This window comes from Heterocephalus glaber, unplaced genomic scaffold, assembly GCF_053883595.1.
Source record: "Heterocephalus glaber isolate CG9 unplaced genomic scaffold, H.glaber_assembly_v1.0 deba00000937, whole genome shotgun sequence".
Classification (NCBI taxonomy): domain Eukaryota; kingdom Metazoa; phylum Chordata; class Mammalia; order Rodentia; family Bathyergidae; genus Heterocephalus; species Heterocephalus glaber.
Window position 1 is genome coordinate 11,406,074 of NW_028258173.1, and position 16,409 is coordinate 11,422,482.

At 37.2% G+C, this 16,409-nt stretch overlaps 1 protein-coding gene across 5 annotated transcripts in view; it reads right to left on the bottom strand.

Annotated features, from left to right (window-relative positions):
- Nucleotides 1-544: 544 nt before the first annotated feature.
- Nucleotides 545-16,409, bottom strand: part of Kcnj16 (potassium inwardly rectifying channel subfamily J member 16) — a 66,232-nt gene continuing 50,367 nt past the window's right edge. For all 5 annotated transcript variants that reach the window (XM_004860555.4, XM_004860558.4, XM_087208564.1 and 2 more), the window contains one exon: nt 545-3,425. In XM_004860555.4, the coding sequence (XP_004860612.2) occupies nt 2,081-3,331 (1,251 nt within the window). In that variant the 5' untranslated portion in view covers nt 3,332-3,425 and the 3' untranslated portion in view covers nt 545-2,080. The remainder of the gene's footprint in view (nt 3,426-16,409) is intronic.

The window sequence follows — 16,409 nt, forward strand, 5'->3', positions numbered from 1 at the left end:
TACTCCACATGAATGCTAATTTTACACTCCGTTCCATATACAGGGATCTGCTTGTGGAGGCATGTAGCTCTATAGAATGCATTTAATTGGCTATCAATGCCTACATTCTTATGTGGTCAGGCCAGGTAACAGGGATAGACACCGGCCAGGAGGCAAAGCACAGTGAAATGAAACTAATGTGAGTTGAATAGACTAAAAAGCGGGATAAAACCCTTTTTAATTGTTGTGCTGGTGATTGTACGTTACACTGGAGACTGTAACTCTCATTTTCTCAACTGATTGCTGCTACAAAATCTAAATCTATAAAGTATGTGTGATTTAAAAATGGAATTTACATTACTGAAGCAAGACAGAAACAAAGTGCATTACTAGTATTCTAAAATTAAGGTTCTGGACAATTTTGCAACCCATGGCCTGAACAAACTTCTTATTCATAAAACAATAAAAAGGAGAGATTTGCACATGTTCCTTTAAAAATTAGCAGTACAGCTCTTCGGTAAAAGATAAAACGAAAAGAAAGAAAGTTGAAGGGAGGGAGGGAGGGAGAAGATAAAGAAGAAAATAAAAGAAAAGCAATTTACATACTTATGTGTACTTTACTTGGTAATCTTGGATTAGATCATTTTGTTCAGTTTATTTGTTTGGTTCAGTTGAGAAAGACAGAGGCGTGGGGAGAGGCTGGCTTTTACAAAAAAAGCAGAATTGTGTGTATGTGTATTTTAAATAAAATAAGCAAACAAAAACTGCAACATAAACTTATTGCCAGCTCAGTGACAGCAGAAAAGCACACAAAAAATTCCAAATCTAGCTAATAACTGCTATTTATAAAGCTTAAAGTAACTCTTCACTCATATGTGATTGGGTTTGTGCTTAAACATGGTCAAACATCTTGTAAGCTGGAAATAGAAAATAAAAATTTATCTCATGTCCTAAAATTAAGCACACCCATAGCATTCAAATTACTCATTTAATCACCTTAATTGTATCATATTTCACAAAACAATCCAATTGATCCAAGTTCAACAAGTTTCTTAAAATCTACAATTTGAGTCATTTATGTCTATATAAAGGGACGAAGAAAGGAGGCATAAATAACTGCTTCTGAGCATAAATAATTCCCTCCTTCTTCCCCAACCATTCTCAGGTAGAGTGCTCTAACCCTTATATAGCACACAGCATTGCAACCTTTTAGGACACAGGTAAACAATATTTCTTCTTCAGTGGGCTGAAGATGTTTCCAGTTGCTATCCATCCCCTCAACCCACGTGTATGATTCTGTCTTTGTACCATGTCCTTCAGAAAAGTGGGAGGTTGACACAGGAATTCAGAAAGGTCATGATCTTATTTCTGTTCCCCATTTGTTGGAGTCAAGGAAGATATTTAAGAGAAAAATATTGTAGTAAATAATGATGTTAATTTTTCTTCTGCCATGATTTAGCAAAAAGAAATGCTTCTAGCACTGACTAATCATTAATCATTACCAGAACAAATGGCAGTGGAAGAATTCTCTGAATTGGTGGGATTATCAATTTCACAACCACTATGCTTGTTAATAACAAGAAACTTTAAGAGGCAATATAGTGACTCACAACCTATTGGTGTCACAGCTTCATGTCTCAATGTTACAGTGATAAATGTATACTTTGCATGTCTTGATTAGATGCTTTTTATAAGAAATTACTATCTATTTTCAATTTTTATAGACTTTAAAACTTGTAATTTATCCTAGCTTACCAGTCTTCCTATTTTTTTTTAATTTCAGCATCTTGCCTTTACCTCTTACTACTGAATATCACATTTCTAATTGAAGACACCAGGATATAAGCGAATAAAAGATGAAGTTTAATCAACCAGACTTCTTAATAGCATTCCTAACACAAAATTTTCTAGCAAAAATTTTTAATAATAAAAAACTATGGAAAATGTAGATTATCCTTTACCAAGTTTATCCTATTCTACTTACTGCCATCATCATACAACATAGGCATATTACTTTTAAAAGGCATCGTTTCAACTACTTGCCTTAAGATGATTGGCTGGAAGGTAACTAGATCAAGTGCTAGCCCTCCTCGATCTGGGATTACATCTGGGATTCCATAGAAATTCTACGTAAAGTCAGGAAAGCTTTCTGATAAGGTGGATCCTTATACTCATCAGTGACAGAAGTGGCATTCTCCTCAGGGTTTTCACAGCTACTGACAATGGCAACTGCACTAAATGATCCATTGGTGTCTGATGTGCAGGATCCTCGGACTGGGGATGCTTTCTCCATATTGTGGAGCTGCTGGTCTTTCCAGTCCAATTGTTTGGCACTGCAAAAGGGGGCATACACTTCCACACTTCCCTCAAACTGTAAGCAGTTCACTTTGTAATACTTTCTCTTTACTTCCAAGATATCATTAAATCTGTGGCCCCAGAGGATCTCCCGGGGGACATAAGAACTTCTAGACTGGTGAGATGTCCCAGTAGAATCACCAGTATAGATAAATGTCACCAAAATCTCAAAATTATCTTTGGCCACTGCTTTTCGGTCAAGGGCATACAGAGGACTCTCACAGTCAATTTCATGAATGATAGTGACTGGTGTCACCAAAATGATCTGGTCATTGACTAATTTGAGGTCTTTAAATGCCATCGTCATTCGCCCTTCGCTGTCTTCTGTGTAGCGAAGAAGCTGAGCTCTAACTGTTCCTTCTACCACATGGTTTGGTCGGAAGTCACCAATGCGCCACATGAGACATAGCTTCCCGTCTCTCATGCCTATGAGTGCAAAGTAGCTAAAACGAATGGTCTGGGCTCTCTTCCGTGCAGTTGCCATTTTAGCCAAGGCTGCTCCAATGATGAAGGTGTTTATGATGCAACTGAGGATGGACTGAAGGATCACCATGAGCACTGCCATGGAGCACTCTTCAGTGACACAACGGTAGCCATATCCAATGGTGGTCTGGGTCTCAAGGGAGAATAGAAATGCTGCTGTGAAAGAATGCACGTTGTCCACACATGGTGTGATGTCTGGATCATTTAACAGGTCTCCGTGATGAAAGGCTATGAGCCAAAAGATGGAGCCAAAAATCAACCAGGAGAGAATATAAGATAAAGAAAATATCACAAACATATGGCGCCATTTGGTGTCCACAAGAGTGGTGAAAATGTCAACCACGTAGCTCCCCCATTCTCCAAAAATGTGCTTGAAGTATACATTACAGCTACCATCTTTGTGGAGCAGACGTCTTCTTGCTCTTCTCTTCTCACCTATCATGTTTTCTGGCGGATACCCTGGGTATTTGGCGTCCACATTCGCACTCCGATAACTGCTGCCGTAGTAGCTCATTCTTGCTTATGCTCTTAGGGCATTCAGGTGAGTTTTGTAGTAGTAATAGTGCTAGGTGTGGTATTATTTGTTAATTTGAGTTTTCAGTTAAAACCTAAAAATTAGAAGAAAGAATATGTAACACACGTTAGCTTTCAGTTTCTATCTTTGTAGCAGTTTACTAAATTTAGAGCAGTTTTATGCCATGTAAAGTAGCGAAGACTTCATTTGAACCATAGAGACATTCAGTATTGATTCCTCATTTGTTTAGAATTCAACTCAGTCATTACAGGAACAAAATATGCAATTAAGGAAAATAACATTTTTGATATGCACAAGGCTTGACTAAAAACTATGATTATCGCAAATGCTGTCTCCCTACCTTTTTTTTGACTGGACATAGAAAACATTTGCTTTATTTTTATAGATGCTTTTTCTATGAGAGCGTTTAGAAAGCAAAGTAACCCACAGTATACAAAGGCAAAATATAGTTCAGGTATTTGTCTAACAGCCCTATAAGCTTTCAGATTACCAACATCAAATGATTTTCCTTTAAAAAGGATGCAAAAAAGAGTCTCTACCTTTGTTCATAGTGGAACTTACACAGTGGTTCCTAAAATAAATAATCCCTTACCTGTGGCACCTGTTGCTTCTTCTGTCTTCTGCACAGGTTTTCTTCCTTGCGTATTTCCCAGGACAGAACAAAACTGGCAAGGGGCATCTACTTCTGATTAAACTCCTTTTTCCCTAACTCTACCTTAGTTGTGATTGGAAATAGAAAGTGTTCCTTAACCCCAGAGGAGTTAAAACCACTCCGAGGTAAGCTTTCAGTAAGGTGTAAAGTTGCTTCTGCCTTTGTCTAATAACATTCATCCTTTTTTTTTTTGGACACTGGCATCTCTTCTCTTTCTTTCTAAATAGAAGCCGAAAATTTGCCAAAGTTGCTAATCTCGTTTCCCTCTTAAAGGAAGCATACTACAATACAATCGGGTCCTTTTCTCCAGTTACTCAGTGCTTCTCTGATGTGTTCACAGTCACTGCTATGCAAAATGATTTTTCTCCCTCCAAATTCAGTCTTTAAAAGACCAAAATAGCACACATATATTGTTTGTTTGTTTTTACCAGTTTCAGAATCCAGTTACAGACCAGTGCACTGCCCAGCTTAAGTCTAGAAGTACACATTAAAATTCAAGGTCAAAATTGCCTTTTCTTTTCTTTTCTTTTTCTTTGGTACCAGGGATTGAACTCAGGACCTTGCACTTGCAAGGCAGGTGGCAAAACCACTGAGCTAAATCCCCAGCCCTAAAATTGCCTCTTCTTACTTTTTGTAAAAAAAAGAGAGAAGTAACAACAGCCCTTATAATGATTTGCTGTTTTAGAATATATGTTCTAGATAATCTACCTTTGCGAGAAGGGAGACAGAAAATGAAGGAAGAGACATTATACAAGAGGATCTTGCCTCAGAGAAAATGCAGCATGAATGAATACTGCTCCTGTCCTTGAGATCCCTTGAACCAACTGGGGAAACCAATCCCTGCTGGAAAACGGCAGAAAGAGTAAATGTCCCAGTGAAAAAGAATCATTTTTGTCTATCTCCAGGGATCAGGCCCACTTTACAATAAACTCTTTGTTTAACATATCATTTACAAAGCTAGACTCTGCCCACAGCCAGAAATCCTGCACAGCATGCATGGGCTTCTGTCTGCCCACCTGCCTGCCTGCTGGCTACTTCACCCACCCATCCACCCGATCTAGTCTGAGCAGTTACATCTTTCCTTCACCAGCAGTTCAACTGTGTTTTCAGGGAGACAGTTGTATAGTTTCAGGATATGACCCAGGCCTGCCAAATGCTTACTGGAAATTGCAATGTAAAATATTTTCACAAATTTTGTCCATGACACCCTCTATTCATTGGTCATTGGAAGTTCACTTTAAAAATCAAGGCAAACACCGCTATGGGATTCTCAGTCTGTCTTCTAACTGATCACAGAGGCATGAGAAGGGGGACTTATAATTAATGCACCATATGATTTCTAATGAAAGAACAGATTTAGTGATAGAATAATTTTCTTGTTAAATGCTTCCAACTCAATTCTTTTTACGGAACTGCACATATTGTGTCAGGCTGAGAGTTAGAAAATACAGTTCGTAAATCAGGAGCCACTGTGTGATTCTGATATTTTCTGCTGCCAAAAGAAAAAAGTTTTTATTTGAAATGGCATTCAGTTGGCAACATTGTGAATTCCAGTGGTGGCACCAACTACTATAAACAAGGCATTTTTAAAGAACCTTCTAAAATGTGCCAATCAAGGAATGAATTTTCAATTAAACAAGTTACAAGCAAGCAAAGTTGAGTTTGTAGAAAATTTGTTGCTGAACAATGTAACTGTTTCAGAGATTAAAAGTTAAGAATTATGAGAATTCTACTCAAACTCACATCTTCTGACCACATCTTCTGATGTGGTCCATTAGTATGGTAATTCATTTCAGTTTATCCAGGAATAACCATTCAGACTCTGCTGGGTTCACACAATTTATTGATCTATTCTCTGATTCTCCAACCATGTAAATAATGCATTTTTAGAGATAAATGTCTTTGAGCAAATGTCAGATCATAACCAAACTCATCATATTCTGTTTTACGTGTTTCTTGCTCTACACAATAAGTGAAGAAATTTATGGTGATCCTTTTGACAAAATGGCTAGATAAAAACAGCATTTATGAATGTCAATTTTAACATTTTTTCAACTGATAAACTCAATATTTCACATTTGTATTTTTTAGGATGAAAACTCAGCCTTTAAATTGTCCTAATGCCTTAATCATCTTGCATCCATCAAGTCCATTACAAAACATTCACAATCTTCCTACTTTTCTATTTACTTGGTTGCATGTTGCTCTCTAGAAATTGTCAGTGGTTATTATTTCTATTGAATTTAAAACTACTGTTTTTAAATTGAGAATGGAAAGACCATACATAATTACAAAATTGTGGAATACAAAGTCCAAAGGTAAATGCTGAATCAGATAAAGTCTATTTTACTAGGTAATTAATGGCAAAATTCGGGAAAAAATTATGATTCTTTGCATGGATTCTTTTTATAGACTGCAGTAAAGGACAAGGTCTAATCACAGGCTAATGCCCAGAATGTCATCAAGTTTTGTGTAAAATACAGACTTTTATAAAAGCCCTAAGAGGCACTGTCCGTGACTTACTTTATCCCTTGGGTAGAGTTGAAAGAGAAAAAGTCAGTAGGATCAGCCAATCCAATCCTTATCAGCACTTTTTTATATCCTCCCTCCTCTACTAAACTCCCACCTAAAAAGATGGTTCTTGGGCCGGGATTTAGCTCAGTGGTTCCACCGCCTGCCTCATAAATGGAAGGACCTGAGTTTGATCCCTGGTACCAAAAAAAAAAGATGCTTCTTAATCTACTTTGACTAGTAGAATATGCTTTTAGGCCTCAACTTTCTAGGTCTTTGTACAGGTTCAAGAAAACCCCACTAAGTCAGCACATTTTAAATTTGGCATAAACATTCAACAAAACAAATGAGCAACCCACATACTTGTCACTGTTTCTTGATGCACAAAATTGTCTCTGTCAGTCTTATACATTTTTAAGCATTTTCTCTGCCATTTTTCTCATTTTTTAAAATTTTTAATTTTTATTAGTAAATGTTTGCAGTACATAATGATTATATTCCTTGTCCCGGATTGCTACATGTACATAACACATCTCAATTCTATTTTTCCTCTTTCCATCCACCCACCCTTTAAATTTTTTTTGGACCAGCATTTGATCATTTACTTATTTACTTTGTATGTCCTTGTAAAGTTAATTATCATACATACAGATTAAATTAATGGCCAGCCTATGAGGCCAAAAAAATATAAAACACATAAGACAATTATATTAAATCAAGATCCATTTTTAGATACACTGTCCCTAATGGATTACAGTAACTTTTTCCTCTCTCTCTTGTGACTATTTTTTGGTTTTTATTTTGCACTGTATTTATGTATAGCGTTTCTCATGTAAGAGAAACCATAAAATATTTAAGCTTGTGAGTCTACTTTATTTCACTTAACATTACAGTGTCAAGGTGCAACCGTTTTCCTACGAATAACTGAAGATTATCCTTCTTTATGGCAGAGTAGTACTCCATTGTGTATAAATATTATATTTTCTTTATCCATTCATCTGTTGATGGGTAAATAGGTTGCTACCAAGATGTAGCTATTCTGAATTATGCTGCTATAAACATGGGTATGCATACATCACTGTGCTGTGATGTCTTTAACTCTTTTGGGAAGATACCTAGAAGGAGAATAACTGGGTCAGATGGAATTTTACTTTTTGTTTTTGAGGAATCTCAATACTGATTTGCGTAGTTGTTAAACCAGTTTATGCCTCACCAACAAGGAAAAAGTGTTCCTTTCTCCCAGCAGCCCTTCCCACAATTGTTTCTGTTTTATGGATTCCATTTGTTTCCTATGTTGGGATTCCATCATGTTCCTCAGTCCTCTCTAGATTAATTAGTCACGTCTTGCACTATAGGCACAATCTCTGCTGTTATAGGAGAAATTATTTCTGATTTCATTTTTTCCAGATCCTCTTTTGTTGCCAGTTCAGGGAGTCCAGGTGGTTGAGTATCAGAGTGTTCCATCTCACTTCCCTTTGGTGCTGCTGTAGGTGATCTGGAAGCCTGGTTTTGAGACTTGTTTACATGTCTTCTCATTTTGACTGCGGGGCGGGGGGGTTGCTGTTGGCACCTGGGTGGCTCACCTCCTCTGGGCTGGGAGCAGTGGAATGGTGGCCTGGAAGCCCCTACCTCTGGCCTGTTCTGTTGTTTAGCTCACAGTTTGTAGAGGTTTCAGTCCATAATTGGCTGACTCCAGGGCAGGGATGGCAAACAGGCATTACAGAGGAGAAAAAACATGTTGTGCACGAAGTAGAGAAAGCAACAAGAGGCCTTTCCCACAATTGTTATAGATTGATTTCTTGGTGATAGCCATTCTTTCTGGAATGAGATGAAATCTCCCTGCTGTATTAATTTGCATTTCTCCAATGGCCAGTGATGTTAAACATTTTTTTTCATGTATTTTTGACTGTTTGTACTTTTTCATCTGAGAAGTGTCTATTTATTTCAGATGCCTATGTTTAGATTAGGTCTTTAAATTTGAGGAGTCTAATTTTTTTGAGGGCTTTATATATTCTAGATATTAGTCTTTTACCTGAGGTGTAACTGGCAAAAAAATGTTCCCATTCTATAGGTTATCTCTTCACTCTATTGGTGGTTCCCTTTGCTGTACAGAAACTTTAATTTGATGTGATCCCATGTGTTGATTCTTGGTATTATTTCTTGTGCTACTGGGATTCTGTTTGAGAAAGGCTTTGCCTACGCTAGTGTCCTCAAGAGTTTTACCTATTTTGTCTTCTAGCAAATTAAATGTTTCTGTTTTAATATATAGATAATTGATCTGTTTTGATTTTAGTTTAGTGCATGTGAGACATACAGGTCTAGGTTCAATCTTTGGCATGTAGATAGCCAGTTTTCTCAGCACCATGTGTTAAAGATGCTGTTTTTCCTGCAGCAAAACTATTTGGATCCTTTGTCAAAGATAAGGTAGCTGAGTGTGCCTGGAGTTGTTTTTGTATCCTCTATTCTATTCCATTGATCCACCAATCTTTTTTATTGATGATATAGTGCTGTTTCTATCACTGTAGATTTGTGTTATAGCTTTAAGCCTGGGATTTTGATTCCTTCTGCCTGGCCCTTATTGCTCAGAATTGCTTTTGCTCTTCTAGGTCTCTCTTAGTTCCATATGAATTTTAGGATTGCTTTCTCTCACTCTATGAAGAATATTGTTGGTATTTTGATTGGGATTGTATTGTTAAATCTGTGTAACAGTTTTGGAAGTATGGCCATTTTGACTATATTCATTCTGCCTATCCAGGAACAGGGGATAACTTTTGTTTCCCTAATTTTTCTCTCAATGACTTTGTTATTGGTATATAGGAAGATCATTGATTTTTGATTGTTGACTTTGTATCCTGCTACACTACTGAATTTGGTTATTAATTCTAGGAATCTTTTGCTGGGTTTGGGAGGTCTTCTGTGTAGATCATGTCATCTGAAAATAATGATAATTTAATTCTTCCTTTCCTATCTATATCCCTTTTAATTCTTTCTCCTGTGTAACTACTCTGTCTAATGTTTCGAGAAGTATATTTAAAGCGAGTAGTGATACCAGACATCCTTGTTTTGTTTCTGATTTTATAGGGAAAGCTTTTAGCTTTTCTCCATTTAGTATGATGTTGGACATTGGTTTGTCATAGGTGGCTTTTCTCAGATTGAGATAAAAGCCTTCTTCTATACCTGTTTTCTTCAAGGTTTTTATTATGAATGGATGTTGAGTTTTGTCAAACGCCTTTTCTGTGTCTATTGAGTTGATCATATGATTATTGTTCTTGCTTCTGTTTATTTATTGGTTTGCATATGTTGAACCATCCCTGCATCTCTGGTATGAATCCTACTCAATCATTTATGTATAACCTTTTTGATGATTTCCTACATTCTATTTTCCAGTATCTTACTGAACATTTTCTCATCTATGTTCATTAAAGAGATTGGCCTTTCTCTAACAGCTTTTAAGATTTTGTCTGTGTGATGGACTTCTGATACTTTGAGTATAAAGTGAGGTAGAGAAGTTCTCTTTTGGTTATGGCTATTTGGAGTTCTGTATACCTCACTTATCTATCTGTTTATTTCTTTCCCATTATTTCGGAAGTTTTCTGTGATTATTTCTGCAAAAAGGTTTTGTTTTATTCCACTTATGTTCGCTTCTGAATCTTCAGTTATTCTTAGATTAGTCTTTTCTGTTGTCTAGCAGCTGTTGGATCCATGTTTCATGTGTTCTTGTTTTTAAAATGTCTTGGGTTGTTGGTCTTTGAAGACATCGGTTCTTCTATGAAGATATAGTTCTGACATTCTTTCCTTGCACTGGTCTCTTCTGCTGTCCATACTTTCAGTATAATTTTAATCTGATTTCTGACTGAAACCTTTCAATTGACTCCAATTCTTTCATAAATTGGCCGTTAATATTTTGTGTCATTTTGTTTAGCTTATCTATCTTTTTATTAGTGTCTTCTGGAAGCTCGTGCATCTTTTTGGTTATTATTTCCCTTATCTATGTAGTTACTATCTTATCTGATCCCACTGAGTGCCTCCTTCATCTGTTTTCTAACCTCCTCTGTTACCCTTCTGAGTAATTCAGGTGTGAGACTTATGCTATTCTGACCCTCGCTCTCCCCTGGATTGGCTTTGGGAGTGTTGGGAGTTTTGGGGAGGAATTTATTTGCCTTGTACTTTTATGTTTCTATTGTTTTGTTTTGTGTTCGTGTTTGTGGATACTTATAGTGTAAAGACTTTGTTACTAGTATAGAGACCTGTAGTTGTTTTACAGTGATCTAGTTTGGGAGTGGCTAACTATAACCCTTTCCCACAGCCCCAAGATCTGACCACCTTGGTTAATTTGGGAGAGAGAGGAGGATGCAATTTAATTACTCCGACAGCCAAATTTTATAGGAATTTACGCTAGTATTGCCAATGTCGTAAATGTAATCTGAGTATTGGTTTACAGAGAAATAGTGACATTTGTGTGGCCCAGATATTATCACATGTGTCAGCTACAGTAGTATTGTCCAAAACAAATTAGCTATTAACATACAATAAGAACTGATTATGTATCATCCTTAATCCTAACAAGAAATCCACAATTATGGTGTAAACCTTAAGACAACCCAACTATTGACTGACAGCTAATATGAACTAAATTCAACAGCTGTATCTTCACTAATAGTAGAAAAGAATTTAGTAATTTTAGAGTTAACTATCAAAATATTAACAAAGCTTTATAGTTATACTATTAAAGATATAGGGTTTGGAAGCAGGGGAATACAAGAAGAAAATTTTGAAACATTAAACTCTATCATATGAGAAGGAAAAGAAAAATTATACAAAGGACTTATTGAGGAATAGAAGGATCTTTATAGAATTAGGTAAAGGTAAGGAAAAAAACTGACTAGAATTAGAATATAAAAGAAGAAAGAATGAGGGAGAAAGACATTATATAGAGAGTTAAAATAAGGGAAAAAATTAAAGAGAGAAAAGAAAAAAATGAAGACAGGAAAAAAAAAAGAAGCGAGAAAAATAGATAAGAAACAAGGAAGAAGGGCCAAATAAAATTCTTCATGTCCCAGTAAACTGATGAAGAAGAAAGAAGGAAAGGAAAGAAGAGAAAGAAAAAAAAAAACTAAACTAAACTAAAACTATGCACACAGTCACAAAAACTAACAAAACAAAAACAAATTCTCTGTGATTTCAAATGTGCAGTTTTCTCCTGGAATCTACAATCTCGGAGCAGTGCCCAAGTCAAAATGTGCCCCAGCTCATGTCTGTGGCTGAGAACTCAGACCGCAGAGCCATGCCTGATGTGGTCAGGACCAGGCAGTAGGATTAGCATGAGGGCGCCAATGCTGCAACTTTCAAATCTAGAGCAATCTGGCAGTGGGGGCGGTTCCTGTGTCTTTTAGCTTAAAGTCCTCAGTGGGTCTCTTGCCAACATGACCTGACCTGCCTGTGTCCCAAGGCTATAACACACCCAGTCACGATGGGAATGAGATACTGGGAGCCCCGAATTCAAGTGGTCCCGCAGCTACTCTGAGTCCCAGGTTCAAACAATCAACCCCTCCAAGAATAGCATCCCACCAAGCACTCCCTCTCTGGGGGATGAGGAGGGTGCTTGGACTGGAGTCACTCACCAGCTGTTGCAGCCTACAGACTTGCTGCTCCGTTCCATAGCTCTGTTTCTCCCTGAAGCCCTCTGGAGTCCCCTGCTTTCATTTTGTCTCTACAGATTAGGTGTCCCTTTATCACAAGCCAGGAGCCAGGAGTCGGGGAGAAGATGCAGCGAGTTCCTTCCTTTTTCCCCCTTGTGTTCTGTCTCTTTCATTTCTCTGTAGGTTTTGATTTTCCTATGAGATCCTTCCTGATTCCTAGGGATCTACTCCCCTCTTTGTTTTTCTTCCCCAAGTTGTTATTTTCCAGTGTGTGGATTCCAAATCTCAGAGACACTGAGTTGTTGTTGCCTACCACTCCACCATTTTCCCGGAAATTCCCTCCTCATCTTTCCAAAGTTAGCTATTTACTAGGTAAATCTGCTCTTCCAGATAGTTCTTCAGAGGTAAGCAGCTTTTCATTAGCATGCTGAGTTTACAACACAATTGTTTAGACTGTATAAACTTGTGTCCCATTGATAATAAATTTGCATCTTGTTTCCAGCATTTACTTAACATGAATATGTTACTGTTAATCATCTATCTTGTATAAGTTGAGATTCCCACAAAAATGGTCCAAACTGTTTATGGTGATATTAATGTGTATGGCCTTTGAGATTAACAAGGACTATCTTCAGCACATAAAGAATCTAAGATAGTTAACACGTGAGTCATCAGTACTCAAGTTACTTTCTTGGCAACTATTAGATAAGGTTTGGTGGTAATGTGAGAGCTGATGGGCAGAAAATAGAAAAGATGGCCTCATTCTTCACATAGGTCACTGCTTTTGAAGACAGACTTGGGTGGAGCTCTGTGGAAGAAGTGGGTATAAGGAAGGGGTGTAGAGAACAGGGACAGTTAGAGAAGAGGCAATCAGGTGGCCCAGGGGCTGGGCTGTCTCTCCTTGATGAGGAGAAAAGAGAGATACTGCGTGAGGTCAAAACTAAAATGTGAGGGTATTTTTCTACTTTTTTCAAAACCTGTTCTACAACTTCTTGCATTGGAATTATGCGGGAGCCTCTTCTTGCCTGGAATTTTCATAAATATGCAGATGCCCTCGAAGCTCTCTGTTCACTGACAAACTTCTGTCTCAGCCAGAACCTGCTGGATATCAAACCTACTTTTCCAACCCACCCCCCACACCAACTCCCCAGGTTCAAACAGTTTCTCCTTTGTTAACAACTCTATCACATTCTCACATTTCCTTCTCAGCTGCTGTATTCCCTAGGGAAGGTCTTGGGAAGTCCTCCAGCTTTCCTTCCCTTTCTGTTCTGGTCTGTTCCCCCTCCCAGCCCTGCATTTTGACCCTCATCCAATGTCTCAGTGAGAATGGATCTTACCTCTTTCCTGATATAAGTTTAGAATTTCTTCTCCTGAATCAGCAGAGTTTTGAACCAGTATGTGATGAAAAGGGTGTTATATAAGTTATAAATAAATGCATAGCCCCAGACGTGGAACTGGGAGTAGAAACCCACCTTTAGAGTACTGCTAATGACATTAACCAGAGCTCTTGTTTCTAGCCCAGTTTTTTCTTCAATGACATGTATGTCCTAATTATAAGTTCTACCTCTCATGAAATGCTGCTCTGTTTATTAGCAAATAGAAGTTTGGAGATGGGGATTTCATTTTCCCAGGGCTTTGGAGGTCAAAAGTGTATCAAAATCAATTTTATCATTATGCATCATATAAGGTATTAAAATATCACACTATGTCACATAAATAGGTACAATTATTAAGTGTCAATTAAAGATAGAAACAAATTGTAGCAACATAATCCAAATTATAATTTGTGTTATTTCATGTAATGGAGCTTAAAAATAAAATTATGCTAATAAGAAATAGTCAAAAAGAAAATGGCCTCTTTCTTTCTTTCTTTCTTTTTCTTTCTTTCTTCCAATTTGAAGAGAAGCTCTGAATTAGAGAATAGACTCCAGCTCCAGACCTTTTCTCAATTACCTGAGCATCTTGTATATGCCATATTTCTCAGAGCCTCAAACTACTCATGCATGGTATAGGGACACAATACCTGCATCGCTGAGTGACTATGAGGTTTGAATGGCACAAGTACATGGTAGTTGTTCAATAATTATTGCATGAATATGAATCTTGTGTGGACTCAGTTTCCCCCTCTTTAAAATATCTGGGCATTTGTTTTAACCATTTCAAAAATCTTTCCATTGGTATGACATTATGGCACATAGAATATAGCTCCAAATAAATACTTCTATTTAAATCCAGGGATAATGTCTACCAGTAAGCCATTAGGACCACTTTTCTGTCCTCTTCCCATTCTCCAAAACTCCAGAGACTAGGTGATTTTCTTTTCTTTTTAATAACTGCCCAATAGGCATATTTCTCATTCCTCATTCTAAACACACACACACACACACAATTTAGTTTAAGATTCATATTGTTATTTATTTGGAGAACCAACCTAAAGGAAACAAGACTAACAACTTTGGCAAACAGGTGAAAAAAATCCACAAGGTGATTATCATGTTTAATCTTTGTCTTAAATTGTATGTACATATTTGACTAAGCTGCTTCTCTTGTTCTTATCTTGAAAACCAGCCTAACCCTCCCTGTTTTGACTGAATGTTGGCCTGAGCAGCCTCACTATACCTTGAGATGGACCTGGATTAACAGAGAAGTTAGATATGGTAGGATACTATGGTATGTCCTTTAAACAACATAATTCAAGATCCATCCATTACTAAGAAAAATATTTCAGATATAGAAGGTTAAATGTCACATGATTTTCTCTAGTATGAGAGACTCAAAATATAAATGCTTCAAAGAACTAAATAAAAGAGAGATGGCAAGAGACAAGGAGGTAGACTCTTTGGAGATGCAAAGAAGATCTAGGGAAAGAGGAAAATTGAGGGAGCAGGAGGAAAAAAAAAGATCAAAATCTCACATGTATATATACCAATCTTCCAAGATGAATTTAATAACTGTGTATTACAAGCATACCAATAAAATTTTTTTAAAGATACAATCTTTCTTTGTGTATAAAGAAAAAATTTCCCCAATGACCTCTAAACTGTCTATTGGATAATTTATTCCTAATTATTTTCATTTTGAGCCTGTGTGGTACTGAGGGTTGAACCCAGGGTCTTACCTATGCTAGGCAAGTACTCTACCACTGAGCTATATCCCCAGTTCTTTTTATTTATACTTTCCTCCTGAATTTTAAATCCTCCTCTATTTAAGGTCCTGAATGTGCCACCACGCCTGGCTCCCCCTCCATTTATTTATTTATTTATTTATTTATTTATTTATTTATTTATTTTTAACAACAGAATTCTCACCACATATCCACGCATTTCCAGGCCTTAGAATACAGACTCCCACCTTTGGTTGTGGAGTATGCATGTTAGAGTGGACATCAACAAACATGAAAACAAAAAATAATCTTTGAGAGTCATGACTACCACGGAGAAAGCCAAATGAAGTGCCAGTGTGGAGAAGGGAGGGGAGCAAGGAGAAAGGTTTCATGAGGCCATCAGAAAAGGTTTGGCCCAGGAGCCAACATTCAAGTGGAGCAAGCTCTTCATGCCTAGCCTCAGGGAAGAATGCTCCAGCTCAGACCTGGATCTCTAACCTATTTTGTTTGTTTAAGGCATAGTCACTGTCTAGTTGTTAAGGCTCTAACTGTTTATCAGTGTAATTTGGCTGCTGTCTCTTGTTCTCAGCTAATTTTAAGACCTCCTTCTCATAAGAATCTAGCATTACAGGAATTTCTCTGAGTTTTAGCACTGACTTCAGGTTGTACTAATCCATCAGCTGGTTTCACCTGGTTTACATAACAGCCTGCCTTCTACCCCATCTCTTGCCACTTTGATGTTGACTGATTGTTCTCAACTTGATATATTAACCTCCTGCCACTAAGGCATGCAGTCCAAGCTCCACAGCACAATCTAACAGGAGAGTTGATACAGGGCAGGAATGTGGAGAAAAAAGACTTGAATTTTGGTAACTGTTTTACCATAACTTAGTTGCATAATATCATCATCTTACAAATATCTTTAAGCCTCAATATATTTCTTCAGAACATGGGAAAAATAGTTGGTTTATTCACCAAAAAGTTTTTGCAAGGAATAAAAGATATTGCTTGAAACAGAAAAGTAGCTAGCACCTTGGAAACTCCCTGTTTTATAGTCCTCCTTTAATCTTTAACCAGAATAACTATCTCTTCTCTGATAGTTTATCATAATTGGTCCTTATCTAGTCCCAGAGATAGATATCACAACTGTTG